General features: G+C 32.1%; 1 protein-coding gene across 1 annotated transcript in view; it reads right to left on the reverse strand.

The window, feature by feature from the left end:
• LOC129218970 (ankyrin repeat and sterile alpha motif domain-containing protein 1B-like) overlaps positions 1-18,031 on the reverse strand; it is a 101,158-nt gene that overhangs the window by 19,317 nt on the left and 63,810 nt on the right. The window contains exons 7-12 of the mRNA XM_054853289.1: positions 16,376-16,523; positions 15,982-16,269; positions 9,066-9,181; positions 5,385-5,645; positions 2,563-2,670; positions 529-783 (exon numbers count right to left, since the gene is read on the reverse strand). Of these exons, the coding sequence (XP_054709264.1) occupies positions 529-783; positions 2,563-2,670; positions 5,385-5,645; positions 9,066-9,181; positions 15,982-16,269; positions 16,376-16,523 (1,176 nt within the window). The remainder of the gene's footprint in view (positions 1-528; positions 784-2,562; positions 2,671-5,384; positions 5,646-9,065; positions 9,182-15,981; positions 16,270-16,375; positions 16,524-18,031) is intronic.

Raw genomic sequence — 18,031 nt, forward strand, 5'->3', positions numbered from 1 at the left:
AAAATGCAGCTGTTATGCAAACCATGAAGCTAGCAGAAGTGCAGGATATTTCACTTTCTTGTAATAAAGAAACATATTTATTTGTGAATGACTCATTGTATACTTAGTGCTTTAATACTCACTACAGATAAAACTCATTCTGAAGTACTAATATATAGATATATTTTGAATATTAGTTTAAAAATTTGTGAAATGACCTATATAACGCCAAAACCTGTATAACGCAAAAGCTCTGGTCCCAAGGTGTGTGTTATAATGGTCTTCTACTGCATAATAACATTACATACTCCGATAAAATGTGCTTAAAATTTGATAACACTGAAAATTACAGCATGTGTAATTTTTGATCCGAACAAACATGGGTTGAAACATCATAAAAAGGTTAACATATTTTAAATCAGATTTAAAAACTGTGCACATACAATTAAGATACAACTAACAGGAGTTCAACATAAGCATTAATTTTAAATCTGAAATAAAGTGTTCACTCCTTTTCTAACATATTGGAAAATTAGAAATAGAATAAACCTTTGCAATGTAGTTAAAGCTGTACTTCACAAGTTCATCAGGACGATGACACCACTGTGCTTTAATGTTTGACTGTTGAGCACCCATTTCGGGATATTGTGAATCACTCATTAATTGAGTAGGTGATCGTATCCTTAAGTACAACTTGGATGAAGAGTCAGGTGTAGAATCATCAACTATTTCCCTGGATCCTTTTAGCATGTTGTATTTTTTATTTACGTTATCAACAACATCAAGTTCTGCAAGATCTAAAGTCTAAAAATAATTACAATAACAGTTTAGCAAAGTTTTATTTTAAAATCTACTTACACAGCATATCTTACACAAATACATCATAAAAAGTTGATACAAAAATACATTGAACTACACTGCTGTAGACAAGTAAACCACAATATCTTCTTCATCAGTCCAATCTTTAGCTCTTAGCCTGTGTTTTCCAACAGCATCAATCACAGAGATCCCAAAGTTTCATATACTACTTCAGAAACTAGCATTGGTATGATTAAAATTAAAAACTGTAGAAAAGTAGGAACGTTTTCCCTAAGAACCTGCTTTTCTAAACGTCCATTTTGAACCTCAAATTACAGTCTCCAACAGAAACTGTTTCATTTACTGTAGTGTTGTTTATTTTACTAAGGTTGAATTTTTCTCTTGTGTGCATAAACTTAACAGTCAGACTGCTCATTTGTCTCTAAGTAATTAGCATACTATAGTATAAATGCAATTTCAAGACAACTCATTATATTTTGGATTATTTTTGACTATACCCACCCCAGCCCCCCAAAACACACATACACACACACACATATATATATATACATATATATATATATATATATATATACATATATATATATATATATATATATATATATATATACATATATATATACATATATATATATATATATACATATATATACATATATATATATATATATGTATATATATATATATATATATATATATATATATATATATATATATATATATATGCAGTAATACTTTCAGACTCGACCTCTGCTTTACAGGCTTTGTCTAGTAATAACCATGAAAGTAAGGGATCTCGTATTCAGAGCTGTAAAAAACTCCTGAGAGGTATTGAGAAAACTGTGGCTTTTCAGTGGGTACCATCCCACTGTGGTCTGCCCGGAAATGAGAAAGCCGACTCCTTGGCTAAGAAGGGATGTAATATTCTCCAAAGGTCTTGTGGACCCTTGCCGCTCCACTCTGCTAGATTGGAGATCAAGAGGGTGCATAGGGATGCAATTCGTCATGTTGCTTCCCGGGCTGCTGAAGGTAAACCCTGGGGGAGACTGTGCAATGAGTCCCACTGTATCCCAAATTCTCTTCGAGCTGCTGCTGTGGCTGCTTTTCGACTTTTAACAGGACAGGATTGTCTCAATGCCTATTTGTTCCGCTTTCAACTGAAGGATTCCCCGACCTGCACTTTATGCAACTCTGGACAAGTCATGGACGCTACTCATCTGGACGACTGCTCTGCACTAACTAATTTTAATTGTGTTGTCGAGAAATATTGAAGAGCCCGCGGTTTATGGCCGAATGGCCAATGTACCCAGCATTTGTGAAATATATATATAAAATCTTCATGTTTCTAATTAAGTTGCTAATTGTGTATGAAATCAAAATAAATTGTTGGAAAGAAAATATAGACATAAAATTTTATAGCTCATTCAAATGTAAAATATCATACATTTAGCAGGTAATATTTTGCCTTTCAAAACATTACAGCCTGAGTATCATTCCAACCTAGTCAACTCTCAATAACTCAAAACCCCAAAAGACTGATTAAAACATTCAAGTAATGGGAAGTTCCTCACAACTTTCTTAAGAGTTTGGAACCTAAGGAAAACTTCTGAGAGAAAGGAATAATTGAGTTATAAGGGTTTGAGTTATCAAGAGTTAACTGTAATAAAATTTCTCACTAAAAGCCTGCACAATTTTGGTAACTCTCAAAGTAAAATTAAGTTCAGAATTATGACACAAGGATCAACAAAATAATTAGTTACTTACAAGTTTGGAAATGTCAAGTTCATTTGTACCAATTACTTCATCAAAATGTTTATCACCAAGAGATGCTAATATGCGTTTCCTGTGACCAATCTTGGAAATTTTTAAAACCTGTAAAGCAAAAGAAAGCTTAAAGCAGGATAACCGATAGTGCAGGAGACCACAAGAATTGTGCACTTTTAAATTCTCACTCATTTGATAGGTGATTTTTTGCAAGTTTTTCATGCATGTTAAATTGAATCACTGATAGCAAGTAAAACAGGAAATAAGAACAAAAAGCACAAGCATAACAGTACTGAAAAAGCTGGACCTGCACCTTCACAATGCTGGGTTTTACTGAAATTGAACCTTCTTCAAACTGCATTTTCTTATTATTGATTATCTTTCACACACTGACTTATCTTGCAGTTATATCCATTGATCTATCAACAGTCCTCCAAAGCTATTAATTAGCACCATAAAAGCTATAGTCCAAAGAATATGAGAAATGCTGAGTTTTCAAACAATGAGAGCTTAAAAATTTTAACTCATTTAAATATAATGACCTAACAAAAATTGTTAGTGCAAAAAGGAACCATTCTCATACAGAATGGGTACTAAAACTGATTTTAGAGTTTGAACCTATAGGAGTTGATTAACTGCAATAAAATTATCATTGAAAAGTATTTCCTTGATCCTTAGATGAATCTTTTATAAGTTTGATATTTTTTTACTGATTGAACATGCGTGAATGCCATGAAGTACAAGTGACTTTTCTTTTTTTTTACCATATCTTGAATACAAACCCAATGATAAAATTCAGTAATGAAAAATAGAAGCACTAATATTTTGTCTTTAAACGTTGTAATCTTTTGTGGAATAAAGATTATCAAAAGAAAAATATCTATCTCCCAGTTTTTAAAAATCTCATTCTAATTTTAACAGAGAATAAGATTTTGTCACCATTTTTTTTTTTTTTTTTTGATCCAATGGGAACTCTATTTATAGGATCATTAAATTAAGTTTCTATTCATTAGTCAGGGAGGAAAATCATACACAAAAATGGAGTCAAAATTTTATCCACTTGATCAAACAAATCACACTGCTAAGGATTCAGGGTTCGCGTTTACGCGCTATAGCGGGTTTTTTACGCAAATTCGCGGGAAAGGGACGCAACTTCCGCGAAAAATCGGGTCCCAGGGACCCAGAAAACCCAAAAGATAAGAACCAGAAAAAAAAATGGGAGAAAATGCTAAAGATCTATTTAGTAAATGCTTTTAAGCTTCAAAATGACCAGGAGAATCAACAGAAAGGGACTAAAATGACCCTATCTGTTTATCAGCTATTCAAACACACCCAAATTGTGGACCAGTCAATGGAATTTTAGTGATAAGACTGGAGCTTACAGTGACCTCCTGGGCAGAGCTCAGGGAGCAAGTTCACAAATAGCCCATTGTACTGTATTCTAAGAATAAGCTTTCCCTCAACTTTTGTCTTGAGGAAATTCCTAAAAACAGAAATGAAGACTAAAAATGAGAGAGGTTTTCAATGCAATCTTCAGGATTAATACAAGACAATTGTACAGTAAAAATATTGCAATTTGGTATTCATGTAACCAGAATTACTTTTGAAAATCATCATTTTGCATCCCCAATAAAAAGAGGGGAGGAAAAAATGGCGAATATTTTCCAGATCGTGCTAAATACAAAGAGTTTGGAACTTTACATTTTTCTTGTTAAATTGCTTATGAATACTTGAATTTTATACAAAAGCACTTTAACCTTGTTCTTTTTCTAATAATTCATCTCTTTCTGATGGGTTATTTTTATTTGGATTTGCAAAAGTCGGGTATTAATCGATCGCGCCATTTTCAAAATGGCCATTTTAAAAATAGAACAAAAATCAAAACAGATATTTTGAACAAGTCAAAATAAAGTCAAATATACTGATTTAAGATTGCAAATGAGCAATTTTCACACTCATATGAGAAAATGTTTCGTTTTTGCGATCGCGATTTTTGCGTTGGGTTCATTCGCTTGCGATTTATTATTATTATTATGCAATCGCCAATGATAATTGGGAAGGGGGGGGGGTCTGTTTGCTTTTTTCACTAAGAAAAATTTCCAGGAAAACAAAAGTTAAGGGAGTGCTTTTTGCTTGATCAATCAGAGGCACTTGTTTTATATTTTATGGTAAAACCCATTTTTAAAGTAAATTTTGAGTTAATCTCATTGTAACTGACCAAATAGTTTCTCACATAACTGAGTCTTGCAAGTGTATTATTTGCAAATAATTTTACAATGATGAAATCACAAAAAAATTAGGGCAAAAATAACCAATTTATTTTATTTCATGCCCCCTCCCCCCCTTAAGTATAAATATTTTTATATTATTCATTTTTTCACTAAGATTTTCTGTTTAAAATTTAAGGGACTCATTTTTTCCACCAAAGGACCCAAATCTATTTCATTAATGGGTCCCTGGGACCCATGTTACGGATAGTTGAGCGTGAACACTGGGATTTGTTTTTTTCGTGGATAAGGATTCCATAACTTTCAACTACAAAAATCCACATGTAGCCAACATACAATATAGAGCTTTAAAAATTTGATCTATCTGGAATTAACATTTTTTAAACAATAAATATATTTCATTTGGAACCTAAACACTCAACTAGATATTTGATTACTTACAGATTGTAATTTTAAATTTCTTTGAATGTTAATTCAAGATAATGCAATGAACCGCCATAGTTATAACTATATTTGTGAGAGTGAAAATTTCAAAGGAATACATTTTAGAGTTATTTTTTTTAATAAAAAAAATGAATTAAAAAAAATGCTCACAGTATTGAGTTCTACTTCCCACAGTTTTAAGGCTCGTTCCATATCAGTTATATTATTATTAGCAAAATTATCACTGTATTCCAACAGATTAATTGAATTCAACCATTCATCAACAGACTGAGGAAAACTTCCATTTTCTCTCATTTTACTGAGAGGTATCACTGATGGTAATTTCTGAGCAAATGCACAGAGCTTATTGCGATCCTTTTCATTCTGTACACCAATTTCAATCAAATCTGCATCTTCAATTATGTTTCCTCCCTGCAATAAAATATATAGCATTTAAAAATAGGAGAAGGGGTGGGGGCATATGTTTGAAAAAAAAATAATTCAGGAAGTGCTATTCAAGATAAAATATATCATGATGATACAAAATTTCATGAAACAGTTTTCTCTCTCTCTATGTATGTATGTATGTATGTATGTATGTATGTATGTATGTATGTATGTATGTATGTATGTACGTATATATATATATATATATATATATGGGTGGAGTGAAAAAAATGAAATTGAGAAACATGTAAAGCCTATAGGCAGAAAAGTTGCCTCTTACCAAGCCTATTTATCACACAAAATTTCAGCTAAATCAAATATTATCTTTAGCTGCCCATTTGACTTTGAATTTTAAGTAATTAGCCTGATTTTTCAAACTGGCGAAAATAGAATGATAACTGTAATTACCTCTCATTTAAAACTTTGAATATTTGAAATGAAACTTTTGTTTTGAATGATTTCAAACTATTGAGCTATAATTTCAAATATAAACAACTTGAAAGGAAAAAAACATGATTATAAATTTCATTGTAAATGAGATCAGTGTCCATTTTATAAGTGTAACAGAATTCCAGTCAATTAAAGACAAATAGTTGTCTGCATTGAAATTTATTGCAGGAATCTTGAATTCTAAAACATAGTTATTGAGTTCAACCATTTTTTCCCTTTTAAAGCTTTTGAAAGCCCCCAGCTATCCTTTATATTGTTGGTCAGCATTAACAATAGAATGTTTTCTTGGCATGACTAAGTTATTTTATTTTCTGTAAATTGTACAGGGTTCGCCACTACCTTGAAAATAAAATTCAAGTACTTTTCAAGGACAATTAAAATTTTTCAAAAACTTAAACTCTAAGGAAGGGTCTGGAAAAAAAAAAGATAAATTTTAAGAAGGAAGTAATTATTAATAAACAGCAATGATTATTTTTGTATTTTTTATGCTTTACATTTTAAAAACCTAAAATTGGTGAATTTTTTTTAAATTTTTGACATTAATATGGAAAAGAAAATTCTAAGGTAATGTACATTAGAATCAAATGTTCAATATTCACTCATTTAAGTGTGGTTCCAAGGGAGTTTACAGTAAAAAATTAGATGTTTAAACAAGATTTTCAATATAAAAATCGGATCATTGTGACAGAACGGAATGAATTTGCTAAAAAAAGAAACTTGCTGACCACAGATGGGATATTTAACAATTTAAGTTTTATTTTATCAATGCAGTAATTTTCAAATAGGGAACCCAAATAACATGAAAAATACCAAAATGGCTGTGTGAACATAGCACTGTTAGTACATCGTACCACACCTGCAAGTTCACCCACGTGTTGTCTCTATAAAGTCAACTACATTAATTGGATACATGAAATTAACTGGCAGATGTTTAATTTAGCCAGCAACACCCTTACTTTTTTTTCTGCATGTCGTAGGAGAGACTGCGGATACTTGATCACTAGGGATACATGATCCCATAGCCAAAAATGTACCAAACTCATTAAGTAGAAATTTGAAACCTGACAATTAGAGTAAAGTGCGCATAAAAACTGGCAACATTTTATTTTTTTCAGCCATTTTGTTTTAGCTCAAGAAATGATTGTCTGAATGTGTCATGGAAACTTTTTTTTAGGAAAGCATTCTGAAGTTATTATCCATTAAATACGACTTAAAAAATACCGTAGTGTAATGTTAAAGTACAGACAGTCTTTAATAATTGAGACATACTTTTTTTGGAAATTGCCACTGATTGTTAATAATAGAACAAGTATGTTTGTAAAAATCGCATATTAGAGATACTTGATCCCTTCGTTTAGATGAATACATGATCCCAGGGATCAAGTTTCCATATGACAATATAAACAATGAAAACAATATAACTGTTGTTTACTTAGTTGACATTAACTTTAAACGTTCAAAAACCATGTTAACATGATAAAATTTATCATAGTTTGAGTGATAGTTTTAAACAATCACTACAGTAAATATGCTAAACAATTCAAATATCAGTTCACCCTTGTAACCCACATAACACCTCAAACATCTAAATATAAACTAACTCGACTGATAAATTATGTTCTGATCAGCCAAATGAGCTTGAACAAGTTGCAATAGATATGAAATCTTTGTTTGAAAGAAAGAAAATGATTTTGCTATAGTTAAATTTACAACAAAAAAGTGAGTTGCTAATTATGTAGACCCATTAGCGGATAGAATGCAAAGCTGGATTTCTAGAGTTTGAAATACGTTTTCTGAAGCGAAAAGGTAATATGCTTAAACAATCTATACTTCCTGGAAAACTAACAAAATGTGTTAAGCTGCACACATCCTGTTGGGTTGAGCTGAATTTTAAGAACTACAACAAACAAATTGTTTGTATTTGAGTTTTCAGGTTTTGAAAACATATGCCAGGCTTTCTTTTCTTTTTTTAAAAGTACACTGATACTTACATTTTTCTTCCCTCTTTTTTAAAATTAATTCAATTGATTTAATTCTTAATTTTATTATTGCAAGGCAAGAAGCAAATAAGATGATTTTCCTGCTTGTCATCCTTTTTTTTTTTCTGTTGTAATTTTAGCTTCGTTGTGCTAATTTAAAAAAATGTTAGTTTCATTTATAAAATATAATATTGTTCACAACTGTATTGGATAATAAGTGACTGATCAAAAGCATCAGAAGTTTATGAAAGTTGTGTACATTTATTTTTAAAATGTCTAGTGATATTTGAAACTATGTTATTTTGTATTCATATTATTATAATCTAATAAAGAAAATTAGAAATGGTGTTATTTTTTAAAAACATTATGTAGAAAACTTTCTAATGTAACTGTGAAAGTGGGCGAACATCAATTCCAGGCTCACAAAAAAAATTTTGGCAAGCCACTCCCATGTGCTTGATGGAATTTGTTTTAATATTATTTCATAGTTTTTTCAAGAAAAAAATAATGATTAAGAAAAATGTGGCTTTTGAATTTATCTCTATAACTATGCATTTTTTGGTGCTGTCTGTGTGCTACCAAATATGGCCAAAATCTAATACAAAAAAATTTTTTATCACAAAATAGATGCTGAAATTTGAAACAGCAGATATTTTTTAATCTAAAAAAACAATTTGTTTTTAATTTATGTGAAAAAAATATTTCAGTATGTCAGGACCACATTTCGTGGAATTGTCCATTTTTAAACAGGAACAAATTCATGAAAACTTTTAGTTAGAACCATTAGTTTTTTAATTTTTGAATTTAGATGCAAATTACTGGTTTTCATTATGAACCCCCTTCATTAAAATAAGGACGGAATTTAGAGATTCTAGGGATGTGTCAACTTTTCAAAATATTGTAAAATATCTTATTCTCCCTTGAGTGAGCTCTAATAAAACTATTTTTAAAAATACATCAATAATGTAATACTCACCAAGAAATTAACATCATCAAATCCGTTGATTATTAGGACATTTTCATATTTAGACAAACCAATGTGAGAAAGCCACTGCTCCACACAGCTGAAACACTGTTGATTTGGTCTAGGCTCTACGGAAGAAAACAAAACTTTTAACAGATTGCTCAATATCTTAGTAAAAAATTGATCATTTCATTAACTAATGATTAGATTTTACAATAAAATTGAAACATGTATCAATGAGTAGCTATATTTCAAAATAAGAATGGTCGCTGTTCATAGTACACAAGATAGAAACATCACTTTTTGAAGGGGAGAGAGAGGTGATTTTCTTCTATTCAAATACACTGGACAGGGAAAAAAGCTTTGATCTGAAATAATACTATCTACATAATGTCATGTATTATATTTCCCTGTATATTATCTGTGGCGGTGTATGATCTGCAGGTCCTAAAATCCACCTGAAGAAAAAAAGAAAATCTTCATATAATCTGCGGCTAATACGATGCAAAAAAATGAAGTTTTGATCTAACATACAATTTTTAGCAACTAAATTAAAAACTTAAAAAATTACTAACTTTTACGGTATTTTCAAAATTAACATTAAAAAAAATCCGAGAAATAATGATGTTCTTGAAATTGTTATTACAGTACGCTAATTACTTGAAGACAAAGAGTCAAGAAAGAAGCAAATCTTGTGCTAATGAAGGCTTCTTCTTTTACTGTATGTTGTTTATTTTACATAGCCTGAATCGGGTAAGAAGAATAATCAAGCTATGTAAAATAAACAACATACAGGCACTGTAACGGTCTCGATTAGCGAGTGCTGTAAATATTGAGATTCGATGCATTGGTTTTGAGGAAAAAAAAAACACAGATAATCCCCGTCAGGGTATAATGCACACCTCATTAATTTTACTTTTTCAAAAGAAAATCGCAGATTATGCGCTATGGTATACTATTCCTTAAAGATCAATTTTGTATTTGAACTACAAATCCAACTGCTAAACAAAGTCATTGCTTTATGTTACCTGCCAGCGGCAGGTAAACAGCAGTATCTGCAGAAATGAGTTTTCAAGAAATTTGAAGAAACAGGTTTTGGATGCAATACTAACAATAGGGAAAGATTGGTATCAGACTTCTTTTTTGCGCTTTTTATTTCAGAGGAAACCAAATAAGCAAGCTTGTACTATAAAGCTGAGGAACAATAGATAACAAAAATGCAAAAAAATTAAAAAATGCAAAATTTGCAGTTACAGCCCTTTACCTGCCCACAGCAGTTATGATAATGACTATCATTCAGAAAACTAAACATTCAGCAAGCAATTAATGTTATTTTTCCCAAGCAACTGACAAGCAAAAAATAATTTGTGAGGAAATTGTAGCTGCATAAAAACTATATCTGTTTTTCAAACATAAGAGAAGAACAATAATATTTAAGTGCAGTACAGGATGCAGTTTTTTTTTTTTTTGAGCAATCACGATTGCTTATTGTTCTCACTTGACTGTTTTGATGTCCTTTGATTTTATTTTCCCATCGCCACCCTCTGCAGCATCACCGTCGACCGGGTCCTCACGATGCTGCTCCTATAGCAAAAGCCGTCTCCAGGTTGCATCCATGTCCTACACATACGCGCATACATACACAACTACACATGCATGCACAGACACACACCAACATTCACAAACACACATACACACATACACCAACACATATGCCTACAAACACATACACATCCCCCCACACACACATTCATATACACAACTACCCACATACATATGCCAGCACACAGACACAAACACACATGCCTACACACACATACACATACCCCCTACACACAAACCCCCCACACACACAAACACACACGACCACATACACACTCGTGATTGCGAAAAACATAATTTGAATTCAAGATGTCAAAATTCAAATTATTTTTATTTATTATTTTTTTTTTAATTTTAAACCCATACATTGCCATCAAATAACTCTGGTAACACAAGGTTTATCTTGCTCGTTTTTTTTTTTTTTTTTTTTTTTTTCAAGCCTGCAGTACTTTTGCATGAGGAATCTATATCTATTAACAAAATTCTACTCACATAGAGTTTTTTTAGTTATTATTTCTGTTTTGAGTGGAGCCGAAACTATCTCTTTAGCGTATAGCATTTGCCACTATGAGCGCTCTTAAGTATGGGTAGAGATAAACCATTGTCGAGAGAGAACAAGGATAGATTCTAGCATTTCATCTTTGTAGACTACAAGTTCTCGTATTATGAAAATGAAATGATTAAAGATTGCTACCTATAATTTTCTTAAAGAATTCTACAAATTATTTCCAAAATAAATCTATAATGGGAAGGACAAAATTTTTACCTCCTCAATAAAAGAGACATAGTATAAATAGAGTTCTCAATAAAAATATTTCTGTAGTGGCAATTGCCCAAAATTTGGAAATGTTGTGTTCAAGTGGAACAGTATGGCAAGTAACATCAACAAGTCTTATCTAGGATGCATGAAAATGAAAAATTGACAGTGAAGCATAATAGATGCTACCTACAACGTTCCAAACCACCCCTAACATCAAAAATGGGTCTAAAACTGTGATTTTACGATTCTTGCTTTGAATTTTTTTAGAGCCTCCAAATCCCCCCCCCCCCCTCAACACTCTTAAATTATTGAAGATGAAAATGTTTTAAGACTTCAGTATCAGGAGTAAATTTGCGGGCTCACGCTCTTCGCAAGAGCAACGGTTTTTCACAAGGGCATTGCCGTTATTTTTCTTGTTTCCATCCTCCTCCTCCTCCACTTACGAATCTTAGATTGAAAGACATAAGAATTTAGTGGTTCATCAAGTTTTGGTCCATATTAACAGTGTTATGTCAAAAATTCAGGAAGAGTTGCCCATCGTTGTTTCAAAAAGTTTGAGATTTTCCCAGATTCTTTTCTCAACTCTTTTTATTGAATCTTCAAAATCCTTGATAATTCCTGTTTTTCCTTGTCTTTGGCCAGCCTCTTCTCCTACCAGATCTAGGCATTATGTCAGCTAAACCATTTCATTCCATAAGCAAACACACGCGACTCCTGCAGGTGATGTCACTATGGTCAATGATTCAACTTCAGACATTTCAGAGTGCACATGATTTTTATTTTTACATGGGACAGATCTCCCCCAAGATCATTTTTAAAACAGTTTTAGGCTATCATTGGAGATGTTATGCTAGTAGGCAGGGAGACTGCAGTTTGGGGCCCTTACCCCAGAAGTTTTTTAAATAGAGGTCCTAAAAATGCATTTAGACTGTAGGTTATTGCATTTAGACCTAGAAGGGTTTGAGACAGTCTCTGAATTTCTTTTTGATGTTGCAATTTCAAAAATGAAAGTTTAAACTATATTTTAAGATGCTAGTGAAGTGGATAGGTAGCTTCCATCAGAAATATTTCACAATCAAAAGCCTAAAAATGCATGTTCTGGTGTGTTTTCAAGAGATTGGAGATAAAGTGAGAGGGCTTTGGGGCTCTCCCCAGAATTTTGTGGAATTAAAGCTCTAAAAAGGCAATTCTAAAGCTAACTTTGGGGGGGGGGGGGTAGGGGAAGAAGTGGTTGATACTGAAGATCTATAAGCACAAAACCAAAAAAACACATTTAAAGCTCTCTTCAATGCTTGAAAAGGTAATTTTTAGTCATATTCGGTCTCTTAATGGGGGTCGTGTCAGTTTGGCACCCTCAGAAATAGCCGCTTGGAACATGAATGCCTAGATTTGGTACTGTAAACAACAAGCAAAATTAAGAGGGCATGAGATAAGAGAAAAGCCTCATAGAATGTTGAAGGTTAAACAAAAATTTAAATGTTAGGAGAGTATGATTTTATTGAAAAATAAAAATAATTATTTGCAAAAAGAAGGATTTCAACTTTGTTGGTAAATTTTTTAAGGGGGGGGGGGGTTAATGAGCTGTCAGGGGATCTTTGCCTCCTTAAGCTCCCCCCTTAACTCTGCACTAATTCAAAAACTAGCGAGTATAGTGAGGCCCAACTCCAAGGCGTGAAATCAATCAGTTAGTAGACAGTAAGAGAGTTACCTAAAATTTAATCAGCATGTCTAAAAGCCACCCCTCCAAAAGCCCTTTTCATAACAAAATAAGGACACTGCCGAAAGTCGAGAGCTCGTGGGAAAGGAAAGGGAAGATGTAAATGCATGCAATCATGCAAATGCATGGTTATGGAATAGAACAGTGATTACAGCATACTTTTCTTATTTTTTAACTTTTTCAAAGTAGAAACTCAAGGGAAGTCATTCATTTTCTTTTCTGTCCTGCTCTTAGTCTCGTCAATTTTGTCAAAACTGTAATAGTCTTGAGACGGATGGTATTGCACCCATGATTGTAACTTTCTGGGATTAAAACCTCTTGAATACACTTTGCAGATTGTTGAACATAATTTATTGAAATAAAGTTTGAAATAAAATTCTACAGCGCAAAATTTCTTGTTTATTTGCTATAACCTTTTTTTTTTTTTTAATTTTACATTGGAAAATATGGCAGGAAATCAAGAACCACACTTTAGAAATATCAGGTAAGAACTTGACAATAGCATAAATTCAAAAATTAATACATTTTACTAAAGAATATTTTTCTAATGGTTGAAGTTACTTTAAGGTATACAAGTTTTGAGAACATGAATCTATAAAAAGAAATTAATGTAAAAAAGTTAATTTTTTTTTCTTTTTTGCATGTTTAAGTTGTTTATTTCTTTTTCATTTATACATGCTTTTGAGTAATATCAAAGTTTCTATGTACAGGAATGTGAAATATTAAGTTATATTTTGGTAGGAATAAAAATGTACAATTCTTGTCACAAATTATTAAGAAGAGGAAAAGGCAAATAACATGAAAGGTGTTGTATTATGGCCTTTTAAAATGTCTTGATCCAAAATGGCAGATAATTCGACCTGAAAAAGATGTACAGGCCCCAGTTTTGAAGACCAGCTGTTTAAAAAAATGAGACAGAGGCTCTCTTTCGAGAAATTTTAAAGAATTGAGGGAAGACTGCTTTGCCAATAAGTTTGCTAGTTCAAAGCAAGCTCAATCTAACTTAACATTTTTTATTATTATTCTTTTTTTTTTTTGGAACCACAAAAATTGTTTATTAAAAAGAAAAAAAAACCATCCTTACAAAATAAATCAATTGGAAAAAATAATAATAAAATAAATAAATAAAATTCTATAGTGTGTTTCAGTTTTAGTTCAGTCAGTTTTATATAGAGATCCAGTAAAATATAATTTCAAAAAAAAAAAAAAAAACAGCACTCAGAAACTTTTCTTGTGCTAACTTTGCATATTTGTTTTGATCCTCAAAGCAGAATACTACTAAGTTTGGGATGTACGTTGCAGTATTACCCCATGAACTGCAGAAAATTCTGTTCAAATGTGAGGGGGAAAACTCAGGCAAATTTTCTCAAGTAAAATCTGCACAATTTCTGCAGAAACTCGACAGAATTTCCATAAATATCTTCTAACTAAGATGTAATTTTGCACATTTTGCAAAATTTGCAGATTTCTCCAAATTAGAAGTAATTCTAAAATTCCTACAAATTACACTTATTCGGCTGAAAACTTGTACAAAACGTAGAGCTTTATGCATCACTTTCCAGAACATAGGATTTTACTTCTATCTGAAGAAATCTTCAAAATTATATTTACAGAAAATCATTTTTGACGACGTGCACCTGCTTTATGCTTAAAGACCCTGGAAGACCAGTAAATAATAAGCTTATTGGCTATAAAAGGCAAAATATTTTTGCTCAACATCTTTGTGTAGTTATCTCTTAGTCACTATTGATCATGTGCTGCAATTCTGAGGGAAAACACTGCTTCTAATGCAATGAGATACTTGGAACGGTGTCAAAGCGCTCGGAACAGAGATGGCAATATTACGTGCAAAGAATGGAGACTGTAGCAAAGGGTTTTGCATTTTCTGTCCAGAATATGTGTGCCTGAAATGTTAATGTTATGCTTTTTACTTCCTTTTACGAAAAAGGAAGTACTGTTTTCGCAAAAAAATGTTTAATCAAAAATCGACTTTAATTTCCATTTTGCTCACCCCCGAATGAATGTTGATATTTTTTTTTCAACCCAACCACACGTGCATATAAACCTAAGGACGTATAGGGGCTCGAAATATCCATTTTGACGATTCTCGAGTTAATTACAATGAGTTTTCTCGTGACGTCTGTATGTATGTGCGTATATACATATGTGTGTATGTCTGTTGCATAACTCAAGAACGGTATGTCCTAGAAAGTTGAAATTTGATATGTAGACTCTCAGTGGGGTCTAGTTGTGCACCTCCCCTTTTGGTTGCATTTGGGTGTTTCTAAAGGGGTCTTTTGCACATTTTTGGGGGGAAATCATTGTTAATTTCGATGCAAACTCAAGTGGTGTTATAATTGGCGGACATATGGCGATATATCGCCAGTCTTTTGGTCGCCAATTTTTTTTTTTAATCTGGTTTCAATTTGGCCACTGTTGGTGATATTTAGAGAGTTATCTATTGAATCACATTAAAATTGCCAATAATGGGGAAATAACATTAAATTGGTGTAAAAGGAAGTCACGTAATACACACATCAGCTCGTTTTTTTTTTTTTTTAATGTAAGACTGAGTGCTGAACAAACAAATAAATTTCATACTCCAGACTCTAGTACAAAACAGTTCTGATTTTAGAATCATGGTTTTATAAAAAGGCCACATTTTTCTGTATACAATAACATTTTTTGTTAATCGTTATATTCAACAATGTTCTGAAAGTAATTTTATAATGTATGAATTTATCTTGCAGAACAATGTTGGTCAAATGATTTTATGTTGCAGAACATCATGAAGTATTCTGTTTTAGAGGTTTTGATAATTTCAAAAAAGAATTTTCAAAGAATTTTACCTGATTTAAATGCTTGAGCAAAGTGAGATTCAACAAAACGTGACTCTCTTGTAATGCTACCACCAAATGAAGCCATGATATCTGCAATTTCAGCCCATTCAGCCTTTTCATCAAATGGACTCATTACAGACAAGCATCCACAGTTATTTTCTTTCATATCACTGCATTCGCTTGATAATATTATTTTATTCCTATCTTCTTCCATTGCTATTTGAACATTTTCATATATGGTTCGAGATTTGCTTAGTTTCTCACCTCTAGTTGCAGAGACAGACCCATGATGGAGACCTATTTTACATAAGTAAATATATATATCACCAATTTTCCCCACAGAACCACATTCAAGCAAAAAATAAAAATAAAAATAAATAAATAATAATAAGAAGAAGAATACCAGCAAAAGGACTGCAATCATTTTCTGTAGATATGCACTTATTATCGGTTGCTAAAGTAAGTTCAAATTCTCCATGTGGACCTATTGTGGCTACAAGTTGCTCATCAGTCAAAGTATCAATGTCACGTGATGACAATTTCTTTGGTGCCTGTAATAAAACAAAATAAGTGGTAAGAAGGCTTTCTCTAAGTTTACTTAAGAAACATAAAATGCTAAATCATAAACTTTCATGAGTATAAGCTCTAGCTTTTTTAAATATATATATATATATACACACACAAGAGCGGCTTGATAAGTCCGTGACTTTTAAATGAAAAAAAATCAAAATAAATACTAAAATGCAGTTTATTTTCCAACATAATCTCCTTTCATTTTCAAATTCAATCTATTAGAAGAAAATGAACAATATAGAACATAAATGATACAATAAAAATAGCAACAAAAATTCCTAAAAATGTGACGGAATAAAATAATGGGATGAGGGGGTCACAAGCTAGCAATCAGATTAAATATCTTTTAATTCCGAACTTTTTCCTTTAATTTTACATCCAAGGAATTTATTTCTTTTTCAGTTAGTGTTTTCCTAAGTTCAAGTGATTGAATGAACAAGTTCATGTCCTTTAATTTTTCACCCTCATCTGCCAAATGATTTGCTTTTGCATTTGTTTCCATCAGTGTGTCTTTTTGGAGAAACATTTTCTTCTTTTTAAAAAAATGTACTTCCTCCTCTAATGCTTTACAATTCTCTTGTTTTGTTTCATTTTTTTCCTATGGTTTTTTATTTTCCAAATACTGAGTGTATTTTATTCTAGCGGATATAGCAGCTGTCCTCATTTCTTTGGTTATTTGTATGTCATTAACTGACATAGACAATTTCATAAATTCATGAATTACAGGCCGAGAAATATTTGTCAGCAGCGATCAGCTATTGCAGTTCAGTTTTTGTATCAGTTGTTTAAGACAGACCAATCGTGTAGGATTTGGCAATAGCGCTGATGGATGTGGCTTCCAAGAACGAGAGCCGAGATGGGGTTGCATTTCTCCTCCCTCCCCCATTCTGCAAGAGTTCCCTAACCAAGGTGCGGGATTAATAAAGCAGTCGCCTAGGGGAAATAGAGCACTTGCAACCACTTGATTTTCCTCCAGCAACTATAATCTTGCCCTCTCTCTCTTTGCAGCTGTTAGAAAAACAAAAATATGATTTTTTAAAATAAGGGCAGAGTAAAAATAAGGACTTATAAGGACTTAGGGCATTAAAATAAGGACTTGTAAGCACTTATAAGGCAAAATATAAAAGTAAAGACTTGTAAGTACTTATAAGGAACTGTACGAACCCTGTGTTACACAATTCCGTTTTTGATCGACTGTCAGCAACATGGCATCCATTTTACTGATAATGTTTCCATACACAAAAAGCTCATGCAAAATGTTGGATACACGTTCAGATATGTTAACCATCTCACACACTTTCACATGGCGGTCTTCTAGCACGATATCATGGATTTTGCTGATCATTTCTTCATTCACGACTTCAATCGGACGTCCAGAACGAAATTCTGTAAACCACTTGTGAATCATACCATGTGATGGAGCAGACTCACAATAATATTTCTTCAACTTTTCTTCCATTTCAGAAATTGCTGAAGTATAGCCTTC

This window comes from Uloborus diversus, chromosome 3 (genome assembly GCF_026930045.1).
Source record: "Uloborus diversus isolate 005 chromosome 3, Udiv.v.3.1, whole genome shotgun sequence".
NCBI classification, from domain to species: domain Eukaryota; kingdom Metazoa; phylum Arthropoda; class Arachnida; order Araneae; family Uloboridae; genus Uloborus; species Uloborus diversus.